This window comes from Salmo salar, chromosome ssa19 (assembly GCF_905237065.1).
Source record: "Salmo salar chromosome ssa19, Ssal_v3.1, whole genome shotgun sequence".
Taxonomy (NCBI): Eukaryota; Metazoa; Chordata; class Actinopteri; order Salmoniformes; family Salmonidae; genus Salmo; species Salmo salar.
Genome location: NC_059460.1, coordinates 62,259,262 through 62,284,397, shown reverse-complemented (window position 1 = coordinate 62,284,397; position 25,136 = coordinate 62,259,262). Strand labels below are relative to the sequence as shown.

Genomic DNA, 25,136 nt, shown 5'->3' with positions numbered 1-25,136 from the left:
TGAATTCTCACAGTTGTGAGGATATATATAGAAGAAGAGGACTCTGAAATGCGGATAGAAAGAAGCAAGACATTTTCGAACTGCAGGTGTTGCCAACGACTAACAATGACATGACATGGGGGGGGGGCTTTATATCTAATGGAAGATGCCAGTCTTTGACCAAAGAATGAATAAAGTCACCTGCAAATTTCAAAACAAATAATTTAATATATTATGTATAATATATACACAGGTTAACTTAACAAGCTTTGTACAACTGTTACAAAATTGGTCCACGCACAATCACCCACGGACATACAGTACATGCACATGGGCACACACAGACAGACAGGGACAGATTGAGTCGTATAGCTATGGAAGAGACCATGGAGTGGGTAGCTAGGAGGACATTGGTTGGCAGTGCAGTTTGGTTAATCTTCATCTCCACGTTGGTTTTCAGACCCAGTTTATAACTATGGTTCATAATGATCAGTACATGAAAGAAGAAACAGGAAAAATATCTAAAATGCAAAATGAAAAGCTTAAAACAGTTAAGACTACAGGGTTCTTTAGATCATGGGAGGAATTTTTCGGAGGAGGACCGAGGTATCTCCAAACCACCACTTCATCAACTGCTCAAAATGAAAATGCTGTCTCTGTAATACTGATAACAACCGGAGCAACTCTTGGCATGTGTGAGAATCTGTGTGTGTAAGTGCTTCTTAACTCTTTTTATCCTGCCTTTCTTGGCTTCCCAGTATCGATATGATTGAATGGCCCCAATTGTCAAAATGAGTTTGGCATGACTTAAAATAGCTGCCATCGATGCCTTTTTCCTGCAATGGAGGACTGAAGAGAGGTCTGGGTCCTCCACATGCACAGGCAGATACAATAGGCTTGTGTTAAAACACGTAGGCTTTGCATATGTGAGATCCCCCATATTTGGAACATGCGTTATCATATTCAATTGTCCAAGGAAGCTTTGGCACAGTGGCCCACATGGGTTTAGAGTTCCAGAGGAGTAAAACTTAGTCCAATGCATGTATTTTGCCCTGAGGGACCCATGTAGTTCCCTGTTGATCCACAATGAGGCTTTGGAAGAGCTTAGTAAAGGGCAGGTAGGGCAATACTAGTCTATGGAGAAGATGCTAACAAGTAAACTAGATGCTAACACATTGCCTATGCTGGTCCTTAAATAACATTTTCCACTATCGTGCCATCCCGAACCATAAAACTGGAAAGAGAACCAAACTTGTACAGCTGGGACAGCATAATAGTATGAAAAAGTGGGTGCTGTTGGGGTTTAAAGTCGACAGCGTAGGCTTATGCTGGGATTCAAAATGATTGCAGGGTATAGGCATTGCGGCTTTTAAAGGTAATGTTCCTGTGTTCCCGGAGATCCCATTCATGGTAAACGCTGCATATGCCAGTTTGTTATTATTTTTTACCCCTTTTTTCATGGTATCCAATTGGTAGTTACAGTCTTGTCCCATCGCTGCAACTCCCATATGGACTCGGGAGAGGTGAAGGTCGAGAGCCATGCGTCCTCCGATACACAACCCAGCCAAGCCGCACTGCTTCTTGACACAATGCCCACTTAACCCGGAAGCCAGCCGCACCAATGTGTCGGAAGAAACACCGTACACCTGGCAACTGTGTCAGCGTACAATGCGCCCGTCCCGCCACAGCACGATGGGACAAGAACATCCCTGCCGGCCACATCCTCCCCTAACCCGGACAACGCAGGGCCAATTGTGCTCTGCCCAATTGCTCTCCCGGTCGCGGCCAGCTGCAACAGAGCCTGGACTCGAACCAGGATCTCTAGTGGCACAGCTAGGGCACTGCGCCACTCAGGAGGTCCTGGAAATTGCCTTTAAAAGCTTCAATGCCTATAACCCACAATCTGATTAAATCCCGGCCTTAGACTATGACCCTTGAGACTGCTTATATATGGCATTACGCTTTGAACCTGTCGATACTCGCAATGGAGAGTGTGTTTGTGTAATATGTGTGTAAAGGGCAGTACTTTTGAGTGGGCATCTACAATGAATCACTAACTGAACACTATGAGGTTTCCTTAGCGAGGTTAGACCACAACCGTGTGGCGGCGCCAGGCTTTCCGCTTGTCTCGAGGCTCCAGGGCCGACCTCCGCATGACAACAGTAGAACCAAGGGACCCCTGATCTGTCCATGAAGGGGAAAAGGAGGAGGAAGGGAGAGGGGGAGAGAGAGAAGAGACTGGAGATGGGGCTAGAGCAGAGGCTAGGCGTGAACTCCTTTGAACTTTGAGGGATGCGACAACACACCCCTGAGGAACACCAACTGAACTGCTGCGGTGACGTTGCACTTCTGTTGTGGCTCTTACCACCTTCACCCTATCTCCCCGTCTCCCAACTCCCCCTCGCCCTCCCCCTTACCTATCACCATATCCAAATTCATTGACTGAGGCCTTGCCCTTCCTCCCCTTGTCTTCCTATACTGCACTGGCAGTGGCTGCTGTTCCAACTGAGGCTGTTGTGTTTTCTGGGTGTTATAAAGTTGGCTAGGGCCGGGCTGTCTGGAGGGGGAGAGCCAGGAGGGGACAGCGGAGCGTCCTCGGGCCAGGCCGGGGAGCTTCGAATGTGGGGAGACTGAGGGCTCTACTGGGGGGCTAGGGCTGGTGGTGGTGGGTTGGTAGTGTGTGTAGAGGAAGCTGTTAGGATGAGGTTTGGGGGATGCCACCCCTTCTTTATCTTTCGCCCATGCACTCCCTTCTTTCTTCCCTTCTCCCTCCTTCTCTCTTCCTCTGTCAGACTGCTGTTTTGCCTCTATCCTCTTCCTACACTTCTCGTCTCCCTTTTCCTCCACTTTCTCAGTTCCATTAGGGGTGCATCCTTTTCCAACCCCTTCCTCCTCATCTTCCTTGGCTCCTCCCCCTACCCCGTAGTTGCTGGCTTTGATTGGCTCATGTTCGGAGTCTTCGTCGGTGCTGCTGCTCAGGGGGCGGGAGATGGGGCGTATCTTGCGTTTCCGGGTGACGGCGGAGATGATTGACAACGGGAGGAAGTCCCTGGCACTCAGGTCCTTCTTGGAACCCCATGTGCTCTAAAACACAGATCAAGGATCAGTCAGAGGTTCAGTGGTTACGATGGCTTATGCTCTGTACAATGGAACCAGTGAAATAGTCCCAAAAGTGCAAACCCGGGCTAAAACGCATTCAACCCAGGTCTGGATGACAATTACAGTGCATTCGGAAAGTATTCAGACCCCTGGACTTTTTCCACATTTTGTTATGTTACAGCCTTATTCTAAAATTGATTAAATTGTTTTTTCCCCCTCATCAATCTACACACAATACCCCAAAATGACAAATCAAAAACTGATTTTTAGATTTATTTGCAAAAAACTGAAATGTCACATTTACATAAGTATTCAGACCCTTTACTCAGTACTTTGTTGAAGCACCTTTGGCAACGAGTACAGCCTCAAATCTTCTTGGGTATGACGCTACAAGCTTGGCACACCTGAATTTGGGGAGTTTCTCCCATTCTTCTCTGCAGATCTTCTCAAGCTCTGTCAGGTTGGATGGGGTGCGTCGCTGCACGGCTATTTTCAGGTCTCTAGAGATGTTTGATCGGGTTCAAGTCTGGGCTCTGGCTGGGCCACTCAAGGATATTCAGAGACTTGTCCTGAAGCCACTGCTGCATTGTCTTGGCTGTGTGCTTAGTGTCGTTGTCCTGTTGGAAGGTGAACCTTCGCCCCAGTCTGAGGTCCTAAGTGCTCTGGAGCAGGTTTTCATCAAGGATCTCTCTGTACTTTGCTCCTTTCATCTTTCCCTTGATCCTGACTGGTCTTCCAGTCTCTGCCGCTGAAAAACATCCCCACAGCATGATGCTGCCACCACCATGCTTCCCCGTAGGGATGGTGCCAGGTTTCCTCCAGACGTGATGCTTTGCAAAGCGTTCAATCTTGGTTTCATCAGACCCGAGAATCTTGTTTCTCATGGTCTGAGAATCCTTTAGGTGCCTTTTGGCAAACTCCAAGCGGGCTCTCGTGCCTTCCATCTTGCCACTCTACCATAAAGGCCTGATTGGTGGAGTGCTGCAGAGATGGTTGTCCTTCTGGAAGGTTTTCCCATCTCCACAGAGGAACTCTGGAGCTCTGTCAGAATGACCATCAGGTTCTTGGTCACCTCCCTGACCAAGGCCCTTGTCCCCCGATTGCTCAGTTTGGCTGGGTGGCAAGCTCTAGGAAGAGTCTTGGTGGTTCCAAACTTCTTCCATTTAAGAATGATGGAGACCACTGTGTTCTTGGGGACCTTCAATGCTGCAGAAATGTTTTGGTATCCTTCCCCAGATCTGTGTCTCAACACAATCCTGTCTCAGAGCTCTACAGACAATTCCTTCAACCTCATAGATTGGGTTTTGCTCTGACATGCACTGTCAACTGTGGGACCTTTTATATAGACAGGTGTGTGCCTTTCCAAATCATGTCCAATCAATTGAATGTACCACAGGTGGACTCCAATGAAGTTGTAGAAACATCTCAAGGATGATCATTGGAAACAGGATGCACCTGAGCTCAATTTCTGTATAGCATTTTGTGACATCGGCTGATGTAAAAAGGGGTTTATAAAAACATTTGATTGAATTTCAAGTTTCATAGCAAAGGGTCTGAATACTTATAAGGTATCTGTTTGTATTTTTTTTATACATTTGCTAAGATTTCTAAAAACTTGTTTTCGCTTTGTCATTATGGGGTATTGTGTGTAGATTGATAAGTGGAAAAAAAATATTTAATCAATTTTAGAATAAGGCTATAACCTAACAAAATGTAGAAAAAGTCAAGGGGTCTGAATACTTTCTGAATGCACTGTATATCAAATTATGTTCAGAGTAATGCATTGCTTACCTTATCCTTAGGTGAATCGCTGGTGGTGGAATCTGAATAAGATGAAGGTTAGGGTCACGTAAGTGAAGTAGCATGGGGGTCTATGGCAGTCACAGCACATTAGATATCCCAGCACAATATTCATGACATCACTCCCAGAGAGAGAAATGGAGATATAGATATATGTGGATAGGCTTCCAAACCAAGGTTACACGAACAGAATGTCACAGACACATACACTCTCTCTCACATACGAGGTACGACACACACACACACACACACACACTATGTTGGAGGTAGAGTCCTGCTCCTACCGAAGAGGTTGATCCACAGGCTCAGCTAGGAGGATATGGGGGCAGAAAGGTCCAGAAAGAGAGAGAAAGTGGGAAACACAGTAAGTATACAGTAGGCCTACACAGGCTGAAACCAAGCCAAACATAGTAGGATAGTAAAGCACAGCCACAGACTGCAAATGGCAAGAGAAAAGAGCAAAGTCCACTGAATTTCAGAGACGACATCTTCATTGAAATGCATGGTGTGAAACGAGTTAATTGTTATAGGGAATGTTACAGTAAGGACACTGTATAAAAGATCATGCTCAAATTAAGTCCACAACCCAGAGTTAGGTGCTCCACATTAGTGGTGGATGAGCTGAGGTGAGTTCTGCAATCCTCCTCCATACAATGTAAAGCATTTAGAACATAGAAATGCAGAAAAACAGACTTACAGAATTAAATTATTATATTTCTATAGACACACAGGAGAGGAGCTCTTCTTTGGTTATAGTTGTATCCTATGAGGTGCTCTTTAATCATGGGATGAAATACTATAGAACAAACAGAAGTTCATGCGGGATAGTGAGCAATGCTGAGAAGCCTTTGTGCAAAATATGTCCAGAAGTAATCAAGGCAATCTCATGTAGTGGAAAAATTCCAAAGCCTTTTTTTTTTTTTAAACGTCTTATGCATAGCAAGAATAACAATTAAAAAATAATAAAAAATGCACTGACACGTTGCGGCTACAAAGGCCTTTATCAGGGTGACGCAATCAGAGTGACAAAAACATTTCACTAAATGAGAGTGCCTTGATTGCTTCTGGACATTAGTTTAGCAAAAAGGCATTTTCTGCATTCTTCACTATCTAGCATCAACTTTTGTTTGTTCTAATTCTATTTCTATGATTTCATGTCCCCTCACCTGAAGCCTCACTTCCAGGCACCCCTGTTCTCCCGATGTTGGAGAGCAGGTGATCGATGTTGGGGACCGGTTGCATATCCCTCTTAATATCCACAGGGGCCTGCAGACACACAGCAACACAACAGACATTCAAGTGAAAAAGACAGGAAGAAAGACATGACCACAGACATAACGACAGCCATAAAGACTGATTTAACAGATAGACAGATGGATAAACGGATAGACACAACGACACAGGCAGATACAGTTCCATGGTTGCCATGGCGGCTTGAAGTCGCCTAGATAGAGAGTTGTAAATGTGTTTTTGACAGCGTTTTTTTTTTTTTACATACAGTACCAATCAAAAGTTTGGACACACCTACTCATTCAAGGGTTTTTCTTTATTTTTACTATTTTCTACATTGTAGAATAAGACATCAGAACTATGTAATAACACATATGGAAACATGTAGTAACCAACGAAGTGTTAAACAAATCAAAATATATTTTATATTTGAGATTCTTTAAAGTAGCCACCCTTTACCTTGATGACAGCTTTGCACACTCTTGGCATTTACTCAACCACCTTCACCTGGAATGCTTTTCCAACCGTCTTGAAGGAGTTCCCACATATGCTGAGCACTTGTTGGCTGCTTTACCTTCACTCTGCTGTCCAACTCATCCCAAACCATCTCAATTGGGTTGAGGTCGGATGATTGTGGAGACCAGGCCATCTGATGGAGAGTGACTTCATCTCTGGCCTAACAACACCCGTGCCAATATATCCTCCAAACACCGGCTTCTAGGGCATTATCACTTAAATATCAATTCAACGGTGTCATAAGACCGGCAAGTCAGCTAGTTTGGTCAAGATAACCCATAGGCTAGCTAGCTTGGACATCACAGAGGCTTTTTATAGTTTTGAGTTGATCTCTCACTCCAAGGTTGGATTATCCCAATAACTAAAGTGTAATGAGCCTCTGGCGCCCTAGAAAAATCTATCAGATGCCGGCTTTTGTTACATGTTGTGTTACATGTTGTTTGAGGAGTATCTACCCACGGAGTCTGCAGAGAAGCTGGGGATGGCAAGGGCAGACTTGATGATCCGGACCTGTCATACTAACTTGTCCCCCCCCGGATGTGACCACTGATTCCCCCAACTCAAGCCTGTTTCAGGGCATCCGAGGAGCTGAGAAAAGCATGGTGGAGGAAAGTGCTGAGAGTGGATAGTGAAGTGGATACTGTTGTAGGCTTGTCCTAGTGTCACGCCCTGACCTGAGAGAGACGGTTTATTTCTCTATTTTGGTAGGTCAGGGGGTGGGGTGGGCATTCAATGTCATTATATTTCTATGTTTTGGCCAGGTATGGTTTCCAATCAGAGGCAGCTGTCTATCGTTGTCTCTGATTGGGAACCATCTTAGGCAGCCCTTTCCCACCTGTGTTTGTGGGTAGTTGTTTTCTGTTTTCTGTTTCTGTACCTGACAGAACTGTGCGCTTTCGTTTCCCTTTGTTATTTTTGTTTGAGGGTTTGTTTGATTCAAATAAATAATCATGAACATGTGCCACGCTGTATCTTGGTCACCTCTCTACGACGATCGTAGAGAGTTGGTGGACTGCACATAGTTGGATGAGACCTGGACACGCCAGCCGCTGTTGAAGACCATTGTAAAGGCCAAGCCCTACATGTACTTTTGTTATTAAGCGTCTTTGAGATTACCTGTACAATGAAAAGCGTTATATAAAATACATTTATTATTATTATTATTATAAACCGTAAACAGACGGACGGATACAGTAAGACCGATAAGAAGACCACATTATTAATAAATACTTTTTCTTTAGGTTGTCGTTATGGAATTTCTTGCCCATTCACATACCTTTTCATCCTTATCCACCTCTCCATCACTGAAGAACCAGTCGTGCTGAAAAATAGAGAAAGAAATAGGAGTGTCATTACAATGTAACACTGTAACAATAGGGCGCAAGGTAGCCTAGTGGTTAAGAGCGTTGGGCCAGTAACCGAAAAGTCGCTGGTTCAAAACCCCAAGCTGACTAAGTGAAAAATCTGCTGATGTTCCCTTCGTCTGCATAATGTGGGATACAGGCTATTTCTACTGGTTGGTCCTCCTAACGGAACTCTATAGCTATGGTACTACTGTATTACCTGGGTAGCCAGGAACAGAGTGGGAGGTCAGTCTGCCATGGTCAACCCCACCCTATAGGTGCCCAAAACCACACCCTGGGTGCCTTGGTTCAGATGGGCATGAATGGAGATTCTCCTCCTGTGCCCTGTAAAGGCAGTGCCAACTAGCCCACCATTGTGGGCAAGGGTTACATTTAGATAACATTTGTAGGTGGTGGAACTGTCCCCCAAATTATCCAAGTTACTTTTCCATGGTCATTTCTAACAGAAATCTATTCAGTCTCTTCCTTCCTAATGTATAAGCCTGGGTGGCAGGTAGCCTAGTGGTCAAGAGCGTTGGGCCAGTAATCGAAAGGTCGATGTGCCCTTGAGCAAGGCACTTTTTTAGTTTTTTATTTCACCTTTATTTAACCAGGTAGGCAGGTTGAGAACAAGTTCTCATTTACAATTGCGACCTGGCCAAGATAAAGCAAAGCAGTTCGACACATACAACAACACAGAGTTACACATGGAGTAAAACAAACATACAGTCAATAATACAGTAGAAAAATAAGACTATATACAATGTGAGCAAATGAGGTGAGATAAGGGAGGTAAAGGCAAAAAAGGCCATGGTGACAAAGTAAATAAAATATAGCAAGTAAAACACTGGAATGGTAGATTTGCAATGGAAGAAAGTGCAAAGTAGAAATAGAAATAATGGGGTGCAAAGGAGCAGAATAAGTAAATAAATAAATACAGTAGGGGAAGAGGTAGTTGTATGGGCTAAATTATAGATGGGCTATGTACAGGTGCAGTGATCTGTGAGCTGCTCTGACAGCTGGTGCTTAAAGCTAGTGAGGGAGATAAGTGTTTCCAGTTTCAGAGATTTTTGTAGTTCGTTCCAGTCATTGGCAGCAGAGAACTGGAAGGAGAGACGGCCAAAGGAGGAATTGGCTTTGGGGGTGACCAGAGAGATATACCTGCTGGAGCGCGTGCTACAGGTGGGTGCTGCTATGGTGACCAGTGAGCGGAGATAAGGGGGGACTTTACCTAGCAGTGTCTTGTAGATGACCTGGAGCCAGTGGGTTTGGCGAGGAGTATGAAGCGAGGGCCAACCAACGAGAGCGTACAGGTTGCAATGGTGGGTAGTATATGGGGCTTTGGTGACAAAATGGATGGCACTGTGATAGACTGCATCCAGTTTATTGAGTAGGGTATTGGAGGCTATTTTGTAAATGACATCGCCGAAGTCGTATGGTCAGTTTTACGAGGGTATGTTTGGCAGCATGAGTGAAGGATGCTTTGTTGCAAAATAGGAAGCCAATTCTAGATTTAACTTTGGATTGGAGATGTTTGATGTGAGTCTGGAAGGAGAGCTTACAGTCTAACTTACACTTAACCCTAATTGCTCCGGTAAGTCGCTCTGGTTAGTGTGTCTGCTAAATGACAAAAAATTTAAATGTACAAAATCACTGATAGGAGACCCTTGGAATGATGCCTGGGTCTGATGATCCCTAGCTGACCACTGAGTAATCAGATGGTGAACGTCTGCAGTTCTTACATGCAGGATGAGCGTCTCGATGATCTTGTAGCGGTCGGGCATGTGGGTGACCATGTCGGTCATGTTGTCCTCTGAGGTACGCACCAGAGTGGGACCAAACACTAGAGCCAGGTTCCTGGGCTCCATCTAGAGAGAGGGAATAATGAGGGAAAGTGAACAGTGGGGGGGAAATAGGAGGTCAGGGACAGAATGATTGAAGGACGAAGAGAGAGAAAGTAACATGTTGAGGAAGAGGGAAGAGATGCAGACAGGTGCAATAGTAAGGATATAAAAAGAGTGAGCGAGAAAACAAAAAATATACAGATGACAAGAGGGGTAAGGGAGATATACAGTGTTATAATTGTAAAGTCAACTAATGTAGATATGAAGAAATGACCATATTGAAAGAGCAGACCAGAGACCAGTTCTTACCTTGTTCTTGTCGGCGTGATCCGCCACTGTCTTCAGATGACAGACCAGGAACTTTAGAGTGTGGTGATAGTGGTCTGGAAGATCGTGGATCTTAGAGAGAGAGAGAGAGAGAGAGAGGGGGGTGAAGAATATACAAAAGGAGGGGGAATAGAGGGATGGATGCAGGGAGAAAGAGAGACAGAGGAATAGAGGGATGGAGACAGAACGAGAGAGAGGGGTCAAATAATGTAAGCCCAAATTAAAGTATATACTTTAGTATATACTTTTCAGCCACATACCAGTTTCTTCATGCTCTTCAGCCTGTTCCCTGAGTCCTCTAGCCGGTTGGCATCAATAAAGTCATTATACTTGTCTGCAGACAGAAGTGGTAGTGAGTAGGGGTAAAACACACACTAGCACACACTCACACACAAACACACACAGAGAGAACAAACACACAGTCATCAGAGCAGTCATACAGTCACGCATGCACACACGTATTACGTTTGGACTCACCATCAGTGAACAGGGGTTCTGGGAGTTTCCTAAAGAAGGACTTGAGGAGACTGCTGATCACATTCAGGTCCTGCCATCTCTGTGGACGCGAGAAGAACAAATCTTATAGTTTACCTTTCTTTCCTGTCTTTCTTTTTTTCTTTACTTGTCAATCAATCTAACACCGGGCAAAAAAGTTTGTTTCACATACACGCGAAGCATCAATGGATAGATGTAATAATAATAATTAATCATAATCATTTATTAGCTTTCTATAGCGCTTTTCATAATCTCAAAGCGCTTCAAAAGCAACAACAAAAAAAGCAATACATCATCATGAGTAGCCTAGCTATAGTTAGGTCAACCGATAGAGGTCAAGTCTTTGAGTGCATGCATCCTCCAAATATGGAGAGGGACAGAACATGTCTTGATCAGAGGAATGTGGTTGGGGGGGTGGTTGCTGAAGAGTCTGGTGACGATCATGTAGAGGGCTACTCTGGGAACCAGAGTCATGTAGCTACTGAACTTGGATGATACCTCATCATGTTACCCGTCTGGTGTTCAACCTTCCTAAGTTCTCTCACGTCACCCCGCTCCTCCGCTCTCTCCACTGGCTTCCAGTTGAAGCTCGTGTCCGCTACAAGACCATGGTGATTGCCTACGGAGCTGTGAAGGGAACGGCACCTCCATACCTTCAGGGTCTGATCAGGCCCTACACCCAAACAAGGGCACTGCGTTCATCCACCTCTGGCCTGCTGGCCCCCCTACCTCTGAGGAAGCACAGTTCCCGCTCAGCCCAGTCAAAACTGTTCGCTGCTCTGGCACCCCAATGGTGGAACAAGCTCCCTCACGACGCCAGGACAGCGGAGTCAATCACCACCTTCCGGAGACACCTGAAACCCCACCTCTTTAAGGAATACCTAGGATAGGATAAAGTAATCCTTCTAACCCCCCCCTTAAAAGATTTAGATGCACTATTGTAAAGTGGTTGTTCCACTGGATATCATAAGGTGAATGCACCAATTTGTAAGTCGCTCTGGATAAGAGCGTCTGCTAAATGACTTAAATGTAATGTAATGTAATGTAATGTTACAACAAATCATACATTTCTATCTTTCTCTCTCTCTGACTTCCCAAACTGTTACAAAATAAAGATTAAGGTACATTTATTTATTTGTTTCTTTATTTATTTAAATCAAATTGAAATGTTTCTGTTTGCAATGTAAATCCTGTAAACTACACGACAATGAAGCAATAAAATAAAGATGGCACATCAGAATTGCATTTGATGCATCACCACTTATGACATCACAAACGAAGGAGTTCCGGGGGTTCCAACACATGACACCTGTTCATTCACCTGTCATTCTGTGCTCTTGAACTAGCCTCAACACATGTAAATCAGATCCAAAATCTTCAAAATGAAGTCCTTGTATGTTGGTGACCTCTACCAAAACATCACTGAGGCAGACATAATTGAGATGTTTAGTGAGGCTGGACCAATCTTTTCTGTCCATGTATGAAGGGATCGGGTTACCCATCGTTCCCTTGGCTATGCCTACGTTAACTTTTATCAGTGCTGAGCGTTCCCTGCTCATGTTCAGCAATGATATGCTTGAAGGAAGATACCTGCGCATCATGAGGTCTGACCCTGACCTTACCTTGAGGAAGAGCGGGGTGGGAAACATCTTCATCAAGAACCTGGACAAAAAGTCCATTGGAAATAAGAATTTGTATGACCTCAGCATTTGGAGACATCTACTCTAGCAAGGTAGTTTGTGACGAGAATGGGAAATCCAAGGTGATATGGTTATATCCAGTACGAGACCCAGGAGACTGCTGTTAGAGCCATTGAGAAACTCAATGGCATGTTGCTTGGATGACCAAAAAGAGCAAGAGGCCAGATGAACTTGGAGCCAAGACCAGAGAGTTCAACAACGTGTTTGTCAACAACCTTGGCAGAGACATGAACGATGAGAAGCTGATTTAGCTTTTTGAAAAACATGGATCAACCGTGAGTGTGAAGTTTATGATGATAGCGGGAAGTCGAGGGCGTTCGAGGGGCATGAGGATACACAGAGAGCTGTGAATGAGATGAACAGAAAGGAGCTGCATGGGAGGAGGATCTATATGAGCCGCGCCCAGAAGAAAGCATAGCGCCAGACTGTGCTGAAACCCAAGTTTGGGCAAATGAAGCCTGACCCAAAAGGCCAGATACAGAGGTATCAACCACTTTGTAAAGAACCTGGATGATGCCTTTGATGATCACATTTTAAGGAAGGAGTTTTCTGCATTCAGAACAAGGTAATGACAGAGGGCAGTCGCAGCAAAGGCTTTGGCTTTGTGTTCCTCTCTTGCCTTGCTCTGAGGCGAGGCCACCTAGGCTGTGACGGAGATGAATGGCCATATCGTGTGCACCAAGCCGCTCTGGCCTCGCCTCAGAGCAAGGCACAGCGCCAACAATACCTGGCCAACTGGTACAAGCAGAGGATGGTCAGTGCCATGGCCCTGCCCAACCCCAAATTCAACCCCCGCCAGCCTCCCATTCCACAAGTAAATCACATATCCATGGCGGTGTTCGCTTTAGCAATCTCACTAGAATAAAGACCTCCTCCATTCCTGCCATTATTGAAAGAGATTGTGATACCTCACATCTCAAAATAGGGCTACTTAATGTTAGATCCCTCACTTCCAAGGCAGTTACAGTCAATGAACTAATCACTGATCATAATCTTGATGTGATTGGCCTGACTGAAACATGGCTTAAGCCTGATGAATTTTCTGTGTTAAATGAGGCCTCACCTCATTACACTAGTGACCATATCCCCCGCGCATCCCGCAAAGGCGGAGGTGTTGCTAACATTTACGATAGCAAATTTCAATTTACAAAAGAAACCTCGAAACCTTCATCTTTTGAGCTTCTAGTCATGAAATCTATGCAGCCTACCCAATCACTTTTTATAGCTACTGTTTACAGGCCTCATGGGCCATATACCGCGTTCCTCACTGAGTTCCCTGAATTCCTATCAGACCTTGTAGTCATAGCAAATAATATTCACATTTTTGGTGACATTAATATTCACATGGAAAAGTCCACAGACCCACTCCAAAGGCTTTTGGAGCCATCATCGACTCAGTGGATTTTGACCTACTCACTGCCACAGTCATACTCTGGATCTAGTTTTGTCCCATGGAATAAATGTTGTGGATCTTAATGTTTTTCCTCATAATCCTGGACTATCAGACCACCATTTTAGACCCCAACTGGAGGATCATCAAAAGTCGAGCTATAAATTCTCACACAACCCAAAGATTCCTTGATGCCCTTCCAGACTCCCTCTGCCTACCCAAGGACGTCAGAGGACAAAAATCAGTTAACCACCTAACTTAGGAACTCAATTTAACCTTGCACAATACCCTAGATGCAGTCGCACCCCTAAAAACTAAAAACATTTGTCATAAGAAACTAGCTCCCTGGTATATAGAAAATACCCGAGCTCTGAAGCAAGCTTCCAGAAAATTGGAACGGAAATGGCGCCACACCAAATTGAAAGTCTTCCGACTAGCTTGGAAAGACAGTACCGTGTAGTATCGAAGAGCCCTCACTGCTGCTCGATCATCCTATTATTCCAACTTAATTGAGGAAAATAAGAGCAATCCAACATTTATTTTTGATACTGTCGCAAAGCTAACTAAAAAGTAGCATTCCCCAAGAGAGGATGGCTTTCACTTCAGCAGTAATACATTCATTAACTTCTTTGAGGAAAAGATCATGATCATTAGAAAGCAAATTACGGACTCCTCTTTAAATCTGCGTATTCCTTCAAAGCTCAGTTGTCCTGAGTCTGCACAACTCTGCCAGGACCTAGGATCAAGGGAGACACTCAAGTGTTTTAGTACTATATCTCTTGACACAATGATGAAAATAATCATGGCCTCTAAACCTTTAAGCTGCATACTGGACCCTATTCCAACTAAACTACTGAAAGAGCTGCTTCCTGTGCTTGGCCCTCCTATGTTGAACATAATAAACGGCTCACTATCCACCGGATGTGTACCAAACTCACTAAAAGTGGCAGTAATAAAGCCTCTCTTGAAAAAGCCAAACCTTGACCCAGAAAATATAAAAAACTATCGGCCTATATCGAATCTCCCATTCCTCTCAAACATTTTAAAAAAAGCTGTTGCGCAGCAACTCACTGCCTTCCTGAAGACAAACAATGTATACGAAATGCTTCAGTCTGGTTTTAGACCCCATCATAGCACTGAGACTGCACTTGTGAAGGTGGTAAATGACCTTTTAATGGCGTCAGACCGAGGCTCTGCATCTGTCCTCGTGCTCCTAGACCATCGATCACCACATACTTTTGGAGAGATTGGAAACCCAAATTGGTCTACACGGACAAGTTCTGGCCTGGTTTAGATCTTATCTGTTGGAAAGATATCAGTTTGTCTCTGTGAATGGTTTGTCCTCTGACAAATCAACTGTAAATTTCGGTGTTCCTCACAAGGTTCCGTTTTAGGACCACTATTGTTTTCACTATATATTTTACCTCTTGGGGATGTCATTCGAAAACATAATGTTAACTTTCACTGCTATGCGGATGACACACAGCTGTACATTTCAATGAAACATGGTGAAGCCCCAAAATTGCCCTCGCTGGAAGCCTGTGTATCAGACATAAGGAAGTGGATGGCTGCAAACTTTCTACTTTTAAACTCAGACAAAACAGAGATGCTTGTTCTAGGTCCCAAGAAACAAAGAGATCTTCTGTTGAATCTGACAATTAATCTTGATGGTTGTACAGTCGTCTAAAAATAAAAGGACCTCGGCGTTACTCTGGACCCTGATCTCTCTTTTGACGAACATATCAAGACTGTTTCAAGGACAGCTTTTTTCCATCTACGTAACATTGCAAAAATCAGACATTTTCTGTCCAGAAAATGATGCAGAAAAATGTATCCATGCTTTTGTTACTTCTAGGTTAGACTACAGCAATGCTCTACTTTCCGGCTACCCGGATAAAGCACTAAATAAACTTCAGTTAGTGCTAAATACGGCTGCTAGAATCCTGACTAGAACCAAAACATTTGTTCATATTACTCCAGTGCTAGCATCTCTACACTGACTTCCTGTTAAGGCAAGGGCTGATTTCAAGGTTTTACTGCTAACCTACAAAGCATTACATGGGCTTGCTCCTACCTATCTTTCCGATTTGGTCCTGCCGTACATACCTACACGTACGCTGCAGTCACAAGACGCAGGCCTCCTAATTGTCCCTAGAATTTCTAAGCAAACAGCTTAGACAGGCAGGGCTTTCTCCTATAGAGCTCAATTTTTATGGAATGGTCTGCCTACCCATGTGAGAGACGCAGACGCAGACTCGGTCTCAACCTTTAAGTCTTTATTGAAGACTCATCTCTTCAGTAGGTCCTATGATTGAGTGTAGTCTGGCCCAGGAGTGTGAAGGTGAACGGAAAGGCACTGGAGCAACGAACCGCCCTTGCTGTCTCTGCCTGGCCGGTTCTCCTGTCTCCACTGGGATTCTCTGCCTCTAACCCTATTACAGGGGCTGAGTCACTGGCTTACTGGTGCTCTTCCATGCCGTCCCTAGGAGGGGTGCATCACTTTAGTGGGTTGAGTCACTGACGTGGTTTTACTGTCTGGGTTGGCGCCCCCCCCATGGGTTGTGCCGTGGCGGAGATCTTTGTGGGCTATACTCGGCCTTGTCTCAGGATGGTAAGTTGGTGGTTGAAGTTATCCCTCTAGTGTTGTGGGGACTGTGCTTTGGCAAAGTGGGCGGGGTTATATCCAGCCTGTTTGGCCCTGTCCGGGGGTATCATCGGATGGGGCCACAGTGTCTCCTGACCCCTCCTGTCTCAGCCTCCATTATTTATGCTGTAGTAGTTTATGTGTCGGGGGGCTAGGGTCAGTCTGTTTTATCTGGAGTATTTCTCCTGTCTTATCTGGTGTCCTGTGTGAATTGAAGTATGCTCTCTCTAATTCTTTCTTTCTCTCTCTCGGAGGACCTGAGCCCTAGGACTATGCCTCAGGACTACCTGGCATGATGACTCCTTGCTGTCCCCAGTCCACCTGGCCGTGCTGCTGCTCCAGTTTCAACTGTTCTGCCTGCGGCTATGAAACCCTGACCTGTTCACCGGACGCGCTACCTGTCCCAGACCTGCTGTTTTCAACTCTCTAGAGACAGCAGGAGCGGTAGAGATACTCTCAATGATCGGCTATGAAAAGCCAACTGACATTTACTCCTGAGGTGCTGACCTGTTGCACCCTCGACAACCACTGTGATTATTATTATTTGACCATGCTGGTCATTTATGAACATTTGAACATCTTGGCCATGTTCTGTTATAATCTCCACCCGGCACAGCCAGAAGAGGACTGGCCACCCCTCATAGCCTGGTTCCTCTCTAGCTTTCTTCCTAAGTTTTGGCCTTTCTAGGGAGTTTCTCCTAGCCACCGTGCTTCTACACCTGCATTGCTTGCTGTTTGGGGTTTTAGGCTGGGTTTCTGTACAGCACTTTGAGATATCAGCTGATCTAAGAAGGGCTAATATATATATATATATATATATATATACATTTGATTTGATATCCGACTTGGACATTAGTAATTAAAATTTGATTGAAAAATGACTGTACTATGGGGGATAGTAGATTGACATAGGTTAGTGCTTTTGCTGTTCGTTAGGCCTACTCATCTTGTTGGCTGACAAAAATAAATTGTGGACAGTTCTTCTAACATCTTCAATATGCACCTCGGAATTCGATAAGAAAGACGCACGGAGTTGTGTCCCCAATGTGTCTGTCTTCACTTGTAGCCTACTTTGTAGCTGAGATGCCTTGTGGGTGAGAAGTGATTCGGAGCACCCAGCCGGGAGAAGGGAATTATAATTATAATATTCAGCCCAAGGGCACAATGGCCACTGGTCACAAAAGGCATGGATTGGCAAATTGTGAATGAGAGACTGATGAAGTGTGTACGGCCTGCGCAAAAAACAAAGCAATTATTGTCTGCTAAATTTACTAGTGTAGCCCACAGCCATATGGCATAGCCAGATCTGGGCCTAACATATGGACAACTCAGAGTATGCTATTCTGTTCTTCTGAAATAGACAACACTTTCTTCATATCATGTTTCTTTAGAACTGTCTAAAATAAATAATGGATTTATTGTGATGATGCAGGCCACATTAAATGGATTTACTAGACTTTTAAAAATGTAGATGTTCCAAAGGTCGGCATGTAGGCTATGGAAGCCAGGAGATGCTAAATGTTTATGTTAATTAATGGTCAATTACCGTGAGACCCGCAGTTATTTGCTTGACAGTCACCGGCTGACACAGCCCTAGCCCAGACCAATTTTGCTGCTTACTACTTCAGCAACCAACTGGCTCAGCTGATTGCCGGCCCTCACTGCGTGACCCAGGTGTCTGACATAATGCCTGCTCAGTGGACGGCCACCCAGGCCTTGGGCCAGCAATCACGTGCTGCCACTGCAGACGCAGCCACAGCCATGAGCAAGCCTCAGTGATAGAATTAAATGTGCCAAAGAAATACAGTATATTCATACAGCACCATAAAGTGTACTAGCAAGCAGTATGCTCATCATTCATCTGAGTGTGATTATACAATCTCTGTGCTCTTTTCATGTCTGCACAGTTTGATTGTTGATGTCTAGTAATTCTTATAGGGGGAGCACACAGCAAGCTTTTTTTCATTACTGATGCAAGCTTTGTTGTCCTTGTAAGTCATTTTTATATCCCCCCTTTCAGGGACACAACATACGCAGCTGGCGACAGAGTAACCAAACACATACTGCCCACCACTGTCCATTCGAGTCCAGGAGCCACACCAGGCTAAAGCCGGACAGAAATCTGTCCCAAACACTGGAGCTTGAAGCCAACAGAGTATCCTGGAAACTTTCTTCACCGAAGAAGAAATGTGAAGAAATGATTTTACACTGAAAAGTACAAAACTCTGAGAACATTGCTGTGCAAACCCCCCTTGGGCTCCCTCTACATGGAAATATATATTTTTATATTAATATAAAAGTACTTCTTAATTTGTTTTATTCATGATTGACTCTGCCATGTCTAAATAAGGTTAGACCTTGATGATAAAACTACCAAAGTTTATTTTATAAAATAGGGTAAAAAGCCAAATTTACTGTAAGTCTGGAAAAATATGAATATTCAAAGTTTCCTTACTTTCCTTAGCTATTTAATGTCCTCATGTCACATATTATATCTAATTTTGACTGAATTTCTCTCTCTCGCTCCCTCTCTTACTCTGTCAGCCTTTCTCGTATCACACAAACACACCTATCATCCACCTCCTTCTTACTCTCTGTCTCTCTTTCTAGTATGTTGTAATGCACACACACACACACACACACACACACACACACACACACACACACACACACACACACACACACACACACACACACACACACACACACACACACACACACACACACACACACACACACACACACACACACACACACCTCCTCAGTAATGTTGATCTCCAGGCCCTTGTTGAGCTGCTCCTGCAGGTTGGACACCATGGCATTGTTGCCCGGCACCCTGTAGACGCCAGTGTACTCCAGACCCATGCTCTCCACCAGCCCACAGCACAGCTCCACAATCAGAGGGACAAACTGGGGGAGGGGGGAGAAAGAGAGAGTAGATGGAGGGGGAAAGAGAGAGAGCGAAAGAGCGAGAGAGCGAAAGAAAGAAAGAAAGAAAGAAAGAAAGAAAGAAAGAAAGAAAGAAAGAAAGAAAGAAAGAAAGAAAGAAAGAAAGAAAGAAAGAAAGAAAGGATTAGATCGAGTGGAGTGATGGAGACAGGAGTGTCAGAGAGAAGGATGTTAGTAATTAATACATTTTTATTTCATAGACAAATGAGAGGCAGAGCAAGAGAGCGAGAAAGGGATAGCAACACATTACCAGATAATATGATACAAGTAGCAATGGATAATGGCTGAATGGGATTATGCATTATTGTGCTTTTCAGTTGGTCTTGAGGTGTTTGCATGTCATGGGGTAACACACCCCATTCCCCGATAATGTGAGACACTGAGAACACATTGAGAAGAGGGAAGAGAGATAGGGAATATGTAAATGGTGATCGAGGAACAGAGTAGATCGACAACCGACAAACCTTGTTGTTAACAGCAGGTTGACAGTCCTCAAGTCGCACTCCAAACACCTTGGGGCCTGTCTTCTTTGCTTTCTTCATGATGATTCCCCATGGACCCTTGCTCTCATCTAAAACAGACAGACAGATAAACAGAAATAGAACACAGACAATTTACAAAGCAGCCCTTAAGTACAGCAAACTCCTGAAAAAATGCAATGGCTTGGTACTGTCCTAAAATCATGCACTAAGCTAACATTTTGTAGCGGAAAATGAAAAACAGTGTTTATTATTGGACAAGTCCAGGTAGTCCCTCCAGGTTTCAGTCTGTTTTCTTCCGTTTGGTGCCTAATGAACCTTTATGCAATGCTTGTGCCATTGGACTGTGATATGTGTGTCACTCACCCTTGCTGGAGGAGCGGTTTATGAAAGCGTTGTCTGTCTTGGCCAGGAGGAAGGGGGGCATCATGCGATGGGCCCTGGGAGAGGTGTCTGGCTTATTGCCTGTTGTACTGGATGGAGACAAAGAGAGGGCTGGAATAGTGTATGTGTCACGCCCTGATCTGTTTCACCGGTCCTTGTGCTTGTTTCTACCCCCTCCAGGTGTCGCCCATCTTCCCCACTTATCCTCTGGGTATTTATACCTGTGTTTTCTGTCGGTCTGTGCCAGTTTGTCTTGTTTGTCAAGTTTACCAGCGTTTGTCCTGTCAGCTCCTGTCTATTCCCAGCCTCTCTTTTTCTCATCCTCCTGATTTTTGACCCTTGCCTGTCCTGACCATGTACCTGCCTGGCGTCCTGTACCTTTGCTCCAACTCTAGATTATCGACCCCTGCCTGCCTTGACCTGTCGTTTGCCTGCCCCTGTTGTTACAATAAACATTGTTACTTCTGCACTTGGGTCTTACCTTGATACCTGATAGTATGGGCATTTAGAAGACAACAAAAGGCCCATGAACATAATGACAAATGTAATGACGGCAAGATTTACTCTAGCGTTTGTGCCAAGAACAAAAAGGGAAAAATAAAGGTTGTAAGAGTGTATTGATATTTGGGAAAAGTAGTTTACATGGATTTAGTGTGTAAATGCTTAGAATTAAGTGAGTGTGGTTAGGGGTGCGTAGCTTACGTTTGTTTCCTGTAGTCATTGAGCTTCTTGCTGATGAGCGCTTGTCTGGAAAAACCCAGCTCCTGAAACACAAGCAAAAGACAGTTTTGTATATTATGTTGATTACATATTATGTTTACTTTTTTTTTTTTAAAGCTATCCTGCCTAGTTTTGTTCCCCCCCTCAGCTAGGAGAATTGAGTTTTTATTGGTTTCAATTGTCAATTTGATGCCAGATGACCTGAATGTTGCTTTGGGGGCCCTAAACTTGGGGAAAGACTGGAGAGTGGGCCCTCCACAGAATTTAACAGAACAAAATATAAGTATTATTCTCTATGATGCACTCTTCTAAAACATTTTTTTAAACCTTTATTTAACTAGGCAAGTCAGTTAAATGATGCACTCTTCCTCAGTTTAATATAATCTATGTTTCCACCTACCTCGTTGTCTGTCTTGCTGTTCTCTCTGATCACCCGGATCCAGCCCAGCATGTCATCTCTGTCCTCCGCCTGCAACAGGTACTCACAGAAGTCCTGAGTGGTCAGCCTCAGAGCGTGCTTACGCTTGGTTTCGCTATAGGCAATGTCAATCAGGCAGCCGCGGATGCTGATTGGAGGGTGCTCGTCCTCCCCATGGCCGGGTCCCGCCCCCGCTCCATGGAGGACCGCCTCCCGCTTGTCTTTGTAGAGCAAAAGGCAGTGGGAGCGCAGCACGGAGAAGACGCGCTTCCACGGACGCATACCGCCACCCACCTTCTGTGGTTGGTGGAGAGAGAGAGAGAGAGAGAGTGTGAGAGGTCAATTAGTTAAATTATATTTCTTTCAGGTTTTTTCTGTGAGCTCAATATTCTACATAGTTTAGTGCAGAAAACGTGGTAATTAAGTACAATGACCATAAACCATTGGACGCCTATTTGTCCGGTCTGTGTGTTTCTTTCATGCCTGCTACATTAGGTTAGTGTGGGGCAGACACGGAAAGAGAGAAGAGACAGAAGAATGAATGATCGAGAGGGATAGAGAGCAGCTGCTTCGCGAGGTACAGTATCTCTACCTGAAAATACATGATCTAAGTGATTGATAGTTGGTTTTCAGCAGTCATAAAAGTATGCCTTATTTACTTTGAAGAACTACTAAAATAGTGATTTTGTCAGACCGCATAGGCAGCTCTATAGAGATGAGATGATGACTTGGAAATTAAATAATAAAGTAATCAAATAAAAGTAATGTGAATAAATTATGCTTAATAAGTGATAAGCAGTAATGGGCAGCCACTACCATCATTGGACTTTTAATTGAATTAATTGAATGGGAATCAATTGTTTGGTCCCCACAAGGATAGTAAAACAAAAGTGTGTGTGTGTATTACTTTTCCCTTCTCTGTGAGGATCTGTTTGTAGTGAAGCCAGCCGTCCTTGCGTACGTCACTGAAGGTGATGGTCCCCAGCTCGGAGGTGGAGTGACGTTTCGACCGCGCCTCCTCTGCAGCACGCAGACTCTCCAGAGACTGGAATACACAGCCAATCACACCACACAACCACAGCTCAGAGCCAATCAGATCACAAAGTCAAGTACAGTCCTAATGTGATTGGTCCAAAGCTGACACAGACAAAACAAAAAATAATGATCAAATAAAAGATGAAACAGCGAAGAGATAATACTCACCCCATCAGTGAAAAAGCTCTTGACCCTTTTTGGTAGTCTCCTGTGGTAAGATATTTGAGAATGTTGCATGACTGACCGCACAGAAAAACAAGATATATTCATATCTCCTGACCTTTTTGACCTCTACATATAGTCTTCAGACAACAAGAGGGCCAAACTTACGAGAAGACACGGCCTTCCTCCCGGAAGGTGTTGAGGCCCTCGTCACATGACTTGGAGCGCTCTGTGGTAATGGCCAGCAGGTAGGAGGAACGGCGGCTTTTGATACTGCCTTCTCAGAAAGAAAGAAAAGAGAGGGACACGATGAGAGAGAGATGAATCAGTAGGGAGGGAATTGAAGACATGCAAAAAGAACACAGTGACGTGAGATAGCTCAAAATGGAAGGCATTCTAGACATGTCAAAGAGAAGCAAACATAGAACACATTGAGCCTGGAGATAGAGGTGGATGGGGGGCAGTTGAAGGGGGTTTGAGGTTTAAGTACAATTTTCCTTGTTTTGACGTGTGAACCTGTTTTTGCACTTACCCTGTATCGATTGACTGGGGATATCGACAACAGTCGGTGTAGAAGTGAAAACAGGTCTACATGCCAAAACGGGGGAAATCGTTCTAAAGGAAGTGATGGCGGTATGGTGAGGAGAATGGGGGACACTCACTGCTGTCCTGGGAGCGGAGCTTGACGAGGGGGGAGGTAGAGGAGGAGAGGGTGACAGGGGAGACAGTAGTGGTACTAGAGGTGAGGGCACAGGGCAAAGAGGACACAAGAGGGCACGGGGCACTGGAGGAGGACACCACGGAGCAGGCGGGTACGTGGCGGGCACGTAGGTCAGCGCTAGGGCTGATGGGGTCATCTGTGAGGGGTCAGGGGTTAGAGGTCAGAGGTTAGGGGTCATCGAGGAAGACAGTCATAATATAAATAAGTATTACTTCCTATGTAAAATAGCATATTTCTATGGGAAAGTCAAAATGTACTAGTGAGTTACACCACTGGATAGACAGAGTCATGTTACAGACACACTCCCCAGAGACATACATAGGTGTTACTACACAAGCACACTGAAGGTAAAATGTGTGTAAAAATCTATATTTCTCTGGACACAGAAGACTTACACACATACACTGCACTAACAGTTTCAAGTTACAAAGACATTTACTCAGTTATACACATATAACATATCATTTAGTACAGTATATGTGTATACACTGAGCATGCAAAACATTAAGAACACTTAATCTTTCCATGATATAGACTGACCAGGTGAACTCAGGTGAAAGCTATGATCCCTTATTCAAGTCACCTGTTAAATCCACTTCAATCAGTGTAGATGAAGGGGAGGAGACAGGTTAAAGAATAATTTGTAAGCCTTGAGACAATTGAGACATGGATTGTGTATGTGTGCCATTCAGAGTGATTGGGCAAGGCAAAAAATGTAATTGCCTTTGAACAGGGTATGGTAGTAAGTGCCAGGCGCACCGGTTTGTGTCAAGAACTGCACCGCTGCTGGGTTTTTCACGCTCAACAGTTTCATCCAGCCAACATGACACAACTGTGGGAAACATTCGTCAATGCCCTGACGAATTGAGTCTGTTCTGAAGGCAAAAGGGTGGGTGCAACTCAATATTAGGAAGGTGTTCCTAATGTTTGGTATACTCAGTGTACATCACAGTTGGCGTTCTCATTGAATTCTCATTGAATTCTCATTGAAGAAAATTGGAATTTGAATTGAACCCTGGTATAAATGTATAATTCCCTCCCCCCAACTATTCATAAAGAAAGGGAAGGGAGGAAGGCGGAAGTTGGAGAGTAGGGTGGGGTACTAACTACTAACCTATAAAGGGAATAGAGGCCAGGGAGTCGGGTGTGCTGTGGTGGGGTTGCAGGCTACCGTTGGGCCTCCTTAGACTGTCCCCCATTCTGGTACCCCCACAGACGGGCGAGGGTGTCCCTGCAGTGGGGGTGTTTGGGGAGGGCAGCAGCCCGACGGGGGGCTCGGCCGAATCCACTGGGAGGGCATAGAGGGGGTGACGGAGGGCGTGCACGGGGGTCCGACGCCCCATAGGGGGCTTCTGTCTCAGCACCACCTCCTGGCCCAGAGGGAGGGGGGACAACGTCTCTCTCGACTCCCCCCTCTCCTCCCCCAGCCGCACTCTCTCATCCTCCGACGAAGAAGGGATGACGGCCGGGGTGGAGGAAGGACGAGGAACTACCATCCCCCCTCCTATCCAGCCTCCCTCGCAGTCTGAGGGGCTAGTTTTGGCACTGGGTGCCCAGTTGAGGTGGGGTCCGATGTAGGTGGGTTCTCTGAAGGAGTGGGCCTGTTGGAGGAGGTGGCCGGCCTTGCGGCAGAAGGAGGGACTGTAGCTCTTGTAACCCACCAGCTCCTCTTCCTCCAACCTCCTGCTCTGGGTCTGGGGCTCAGCCACCTGCTGCTGCTGGATCTGCCGACCAACGGAGGGGGCTGTGGCTGTGGGGAAAAGGTAGACATAATATAGGCAGAGTACATCAGGAGAAGTACTGGCTGAATACCAATTCCTTGCCCTCCTCCTAAAAGCGTGCACTTGCTTAAACCCCCCTCATGGATTTTAAGGCATGTTAGAGTGGTGTATGTCATATGT

General features: G+C 44.9%; 1 protein-coding gene and 1 pseudogene across 6 annotated transcripts in view; one reads left to right on the top strand and one right to left on the bottom strand.

Annotated features, from left to right (window-relative positions):
- Positions 1-183: 183 nt before the first annotated feature.
- Positions 184-25,136, bottom strand: part of arhgap23b (Rho GTPase activating protein 23b) — an 81,710-nt gene continuing 56,757 nt past the window's right edge. For 4 of the 6 annotated variants that reach the window (XM_014158679.2, XM_014158677.2, XM_014158676.2 and 1 more), the window contains exons 7-24: positions 24,350-24,985; positions 23,177-23,371; positions 22,683-22,791; positions 22,521-22,560; positions 22,225-22,362; positions 21,300-21,614; positions 20,882-20,943; positions 20,162-20,268; positions 19,781-19,887; positions 19,125-19,277; positions 10,616-10,694; positions 10,399-10,472; positions 10,121-10,210; positions 9,710-9,835; positions 7,901-7,945; positions 6,045-6,144; positions 4,870-4,901; positions 184-3,063 (exon numbers count right to left, since the gene is read on the bottom strand). In XM_014158679.2, the coding sequence (XP_014014154.2) occupies positions 2,350-3,063; positions 4,870-4,901; positions 6,045-6,144; positions 7,901-7,945; positions 9,710-9,835; positions 10,121-10,210; positions 10,399-10,472; positions 10,616-10,694; positions 19,125-19,277; positions 19,781-19,887; positions 20,162-20,268; positions 20,882-20,943; positions 21,300-21,614; positions 22,225-22,362; positions 22,521-22,560; positions 22,683-22,791; positions 23,177-23,371; positions 24,350-24,985 (3,122 nt within the window). In that variant the 3' untranslated portion in view covers positions 184-2,349. Of the gene's footprint in view, positions 3,064-4,869; positions 4,902-5,162; positions 5,188-6,044; positions 6,145-7,900; positions 7,946-9,709; positions 9,836-10,120; positions 10,211-10,398; positions 10,473-10,615; positions 10,695-19,124; positions 19,278-19,780; positions 19,888-20,161; positions 20,269-20,881; positions 20,944-21,299; positions 21,615-22,224; positions 22,363-22,520; positions 22,561-22,682; positions 22,792-23,176; positions 23,372-24,349; positions 24,986-25,136 lie in introns of all 6 variants that reach the window. The other 2 variants (XM_014158682.2, XM_014158678.2) reach the window with 2 other exon arrangements.
- Positions 12,162-13,211, top strand: LOC106579111 (polyadenylate-binding protein 1-like; annotated as a pseudogene).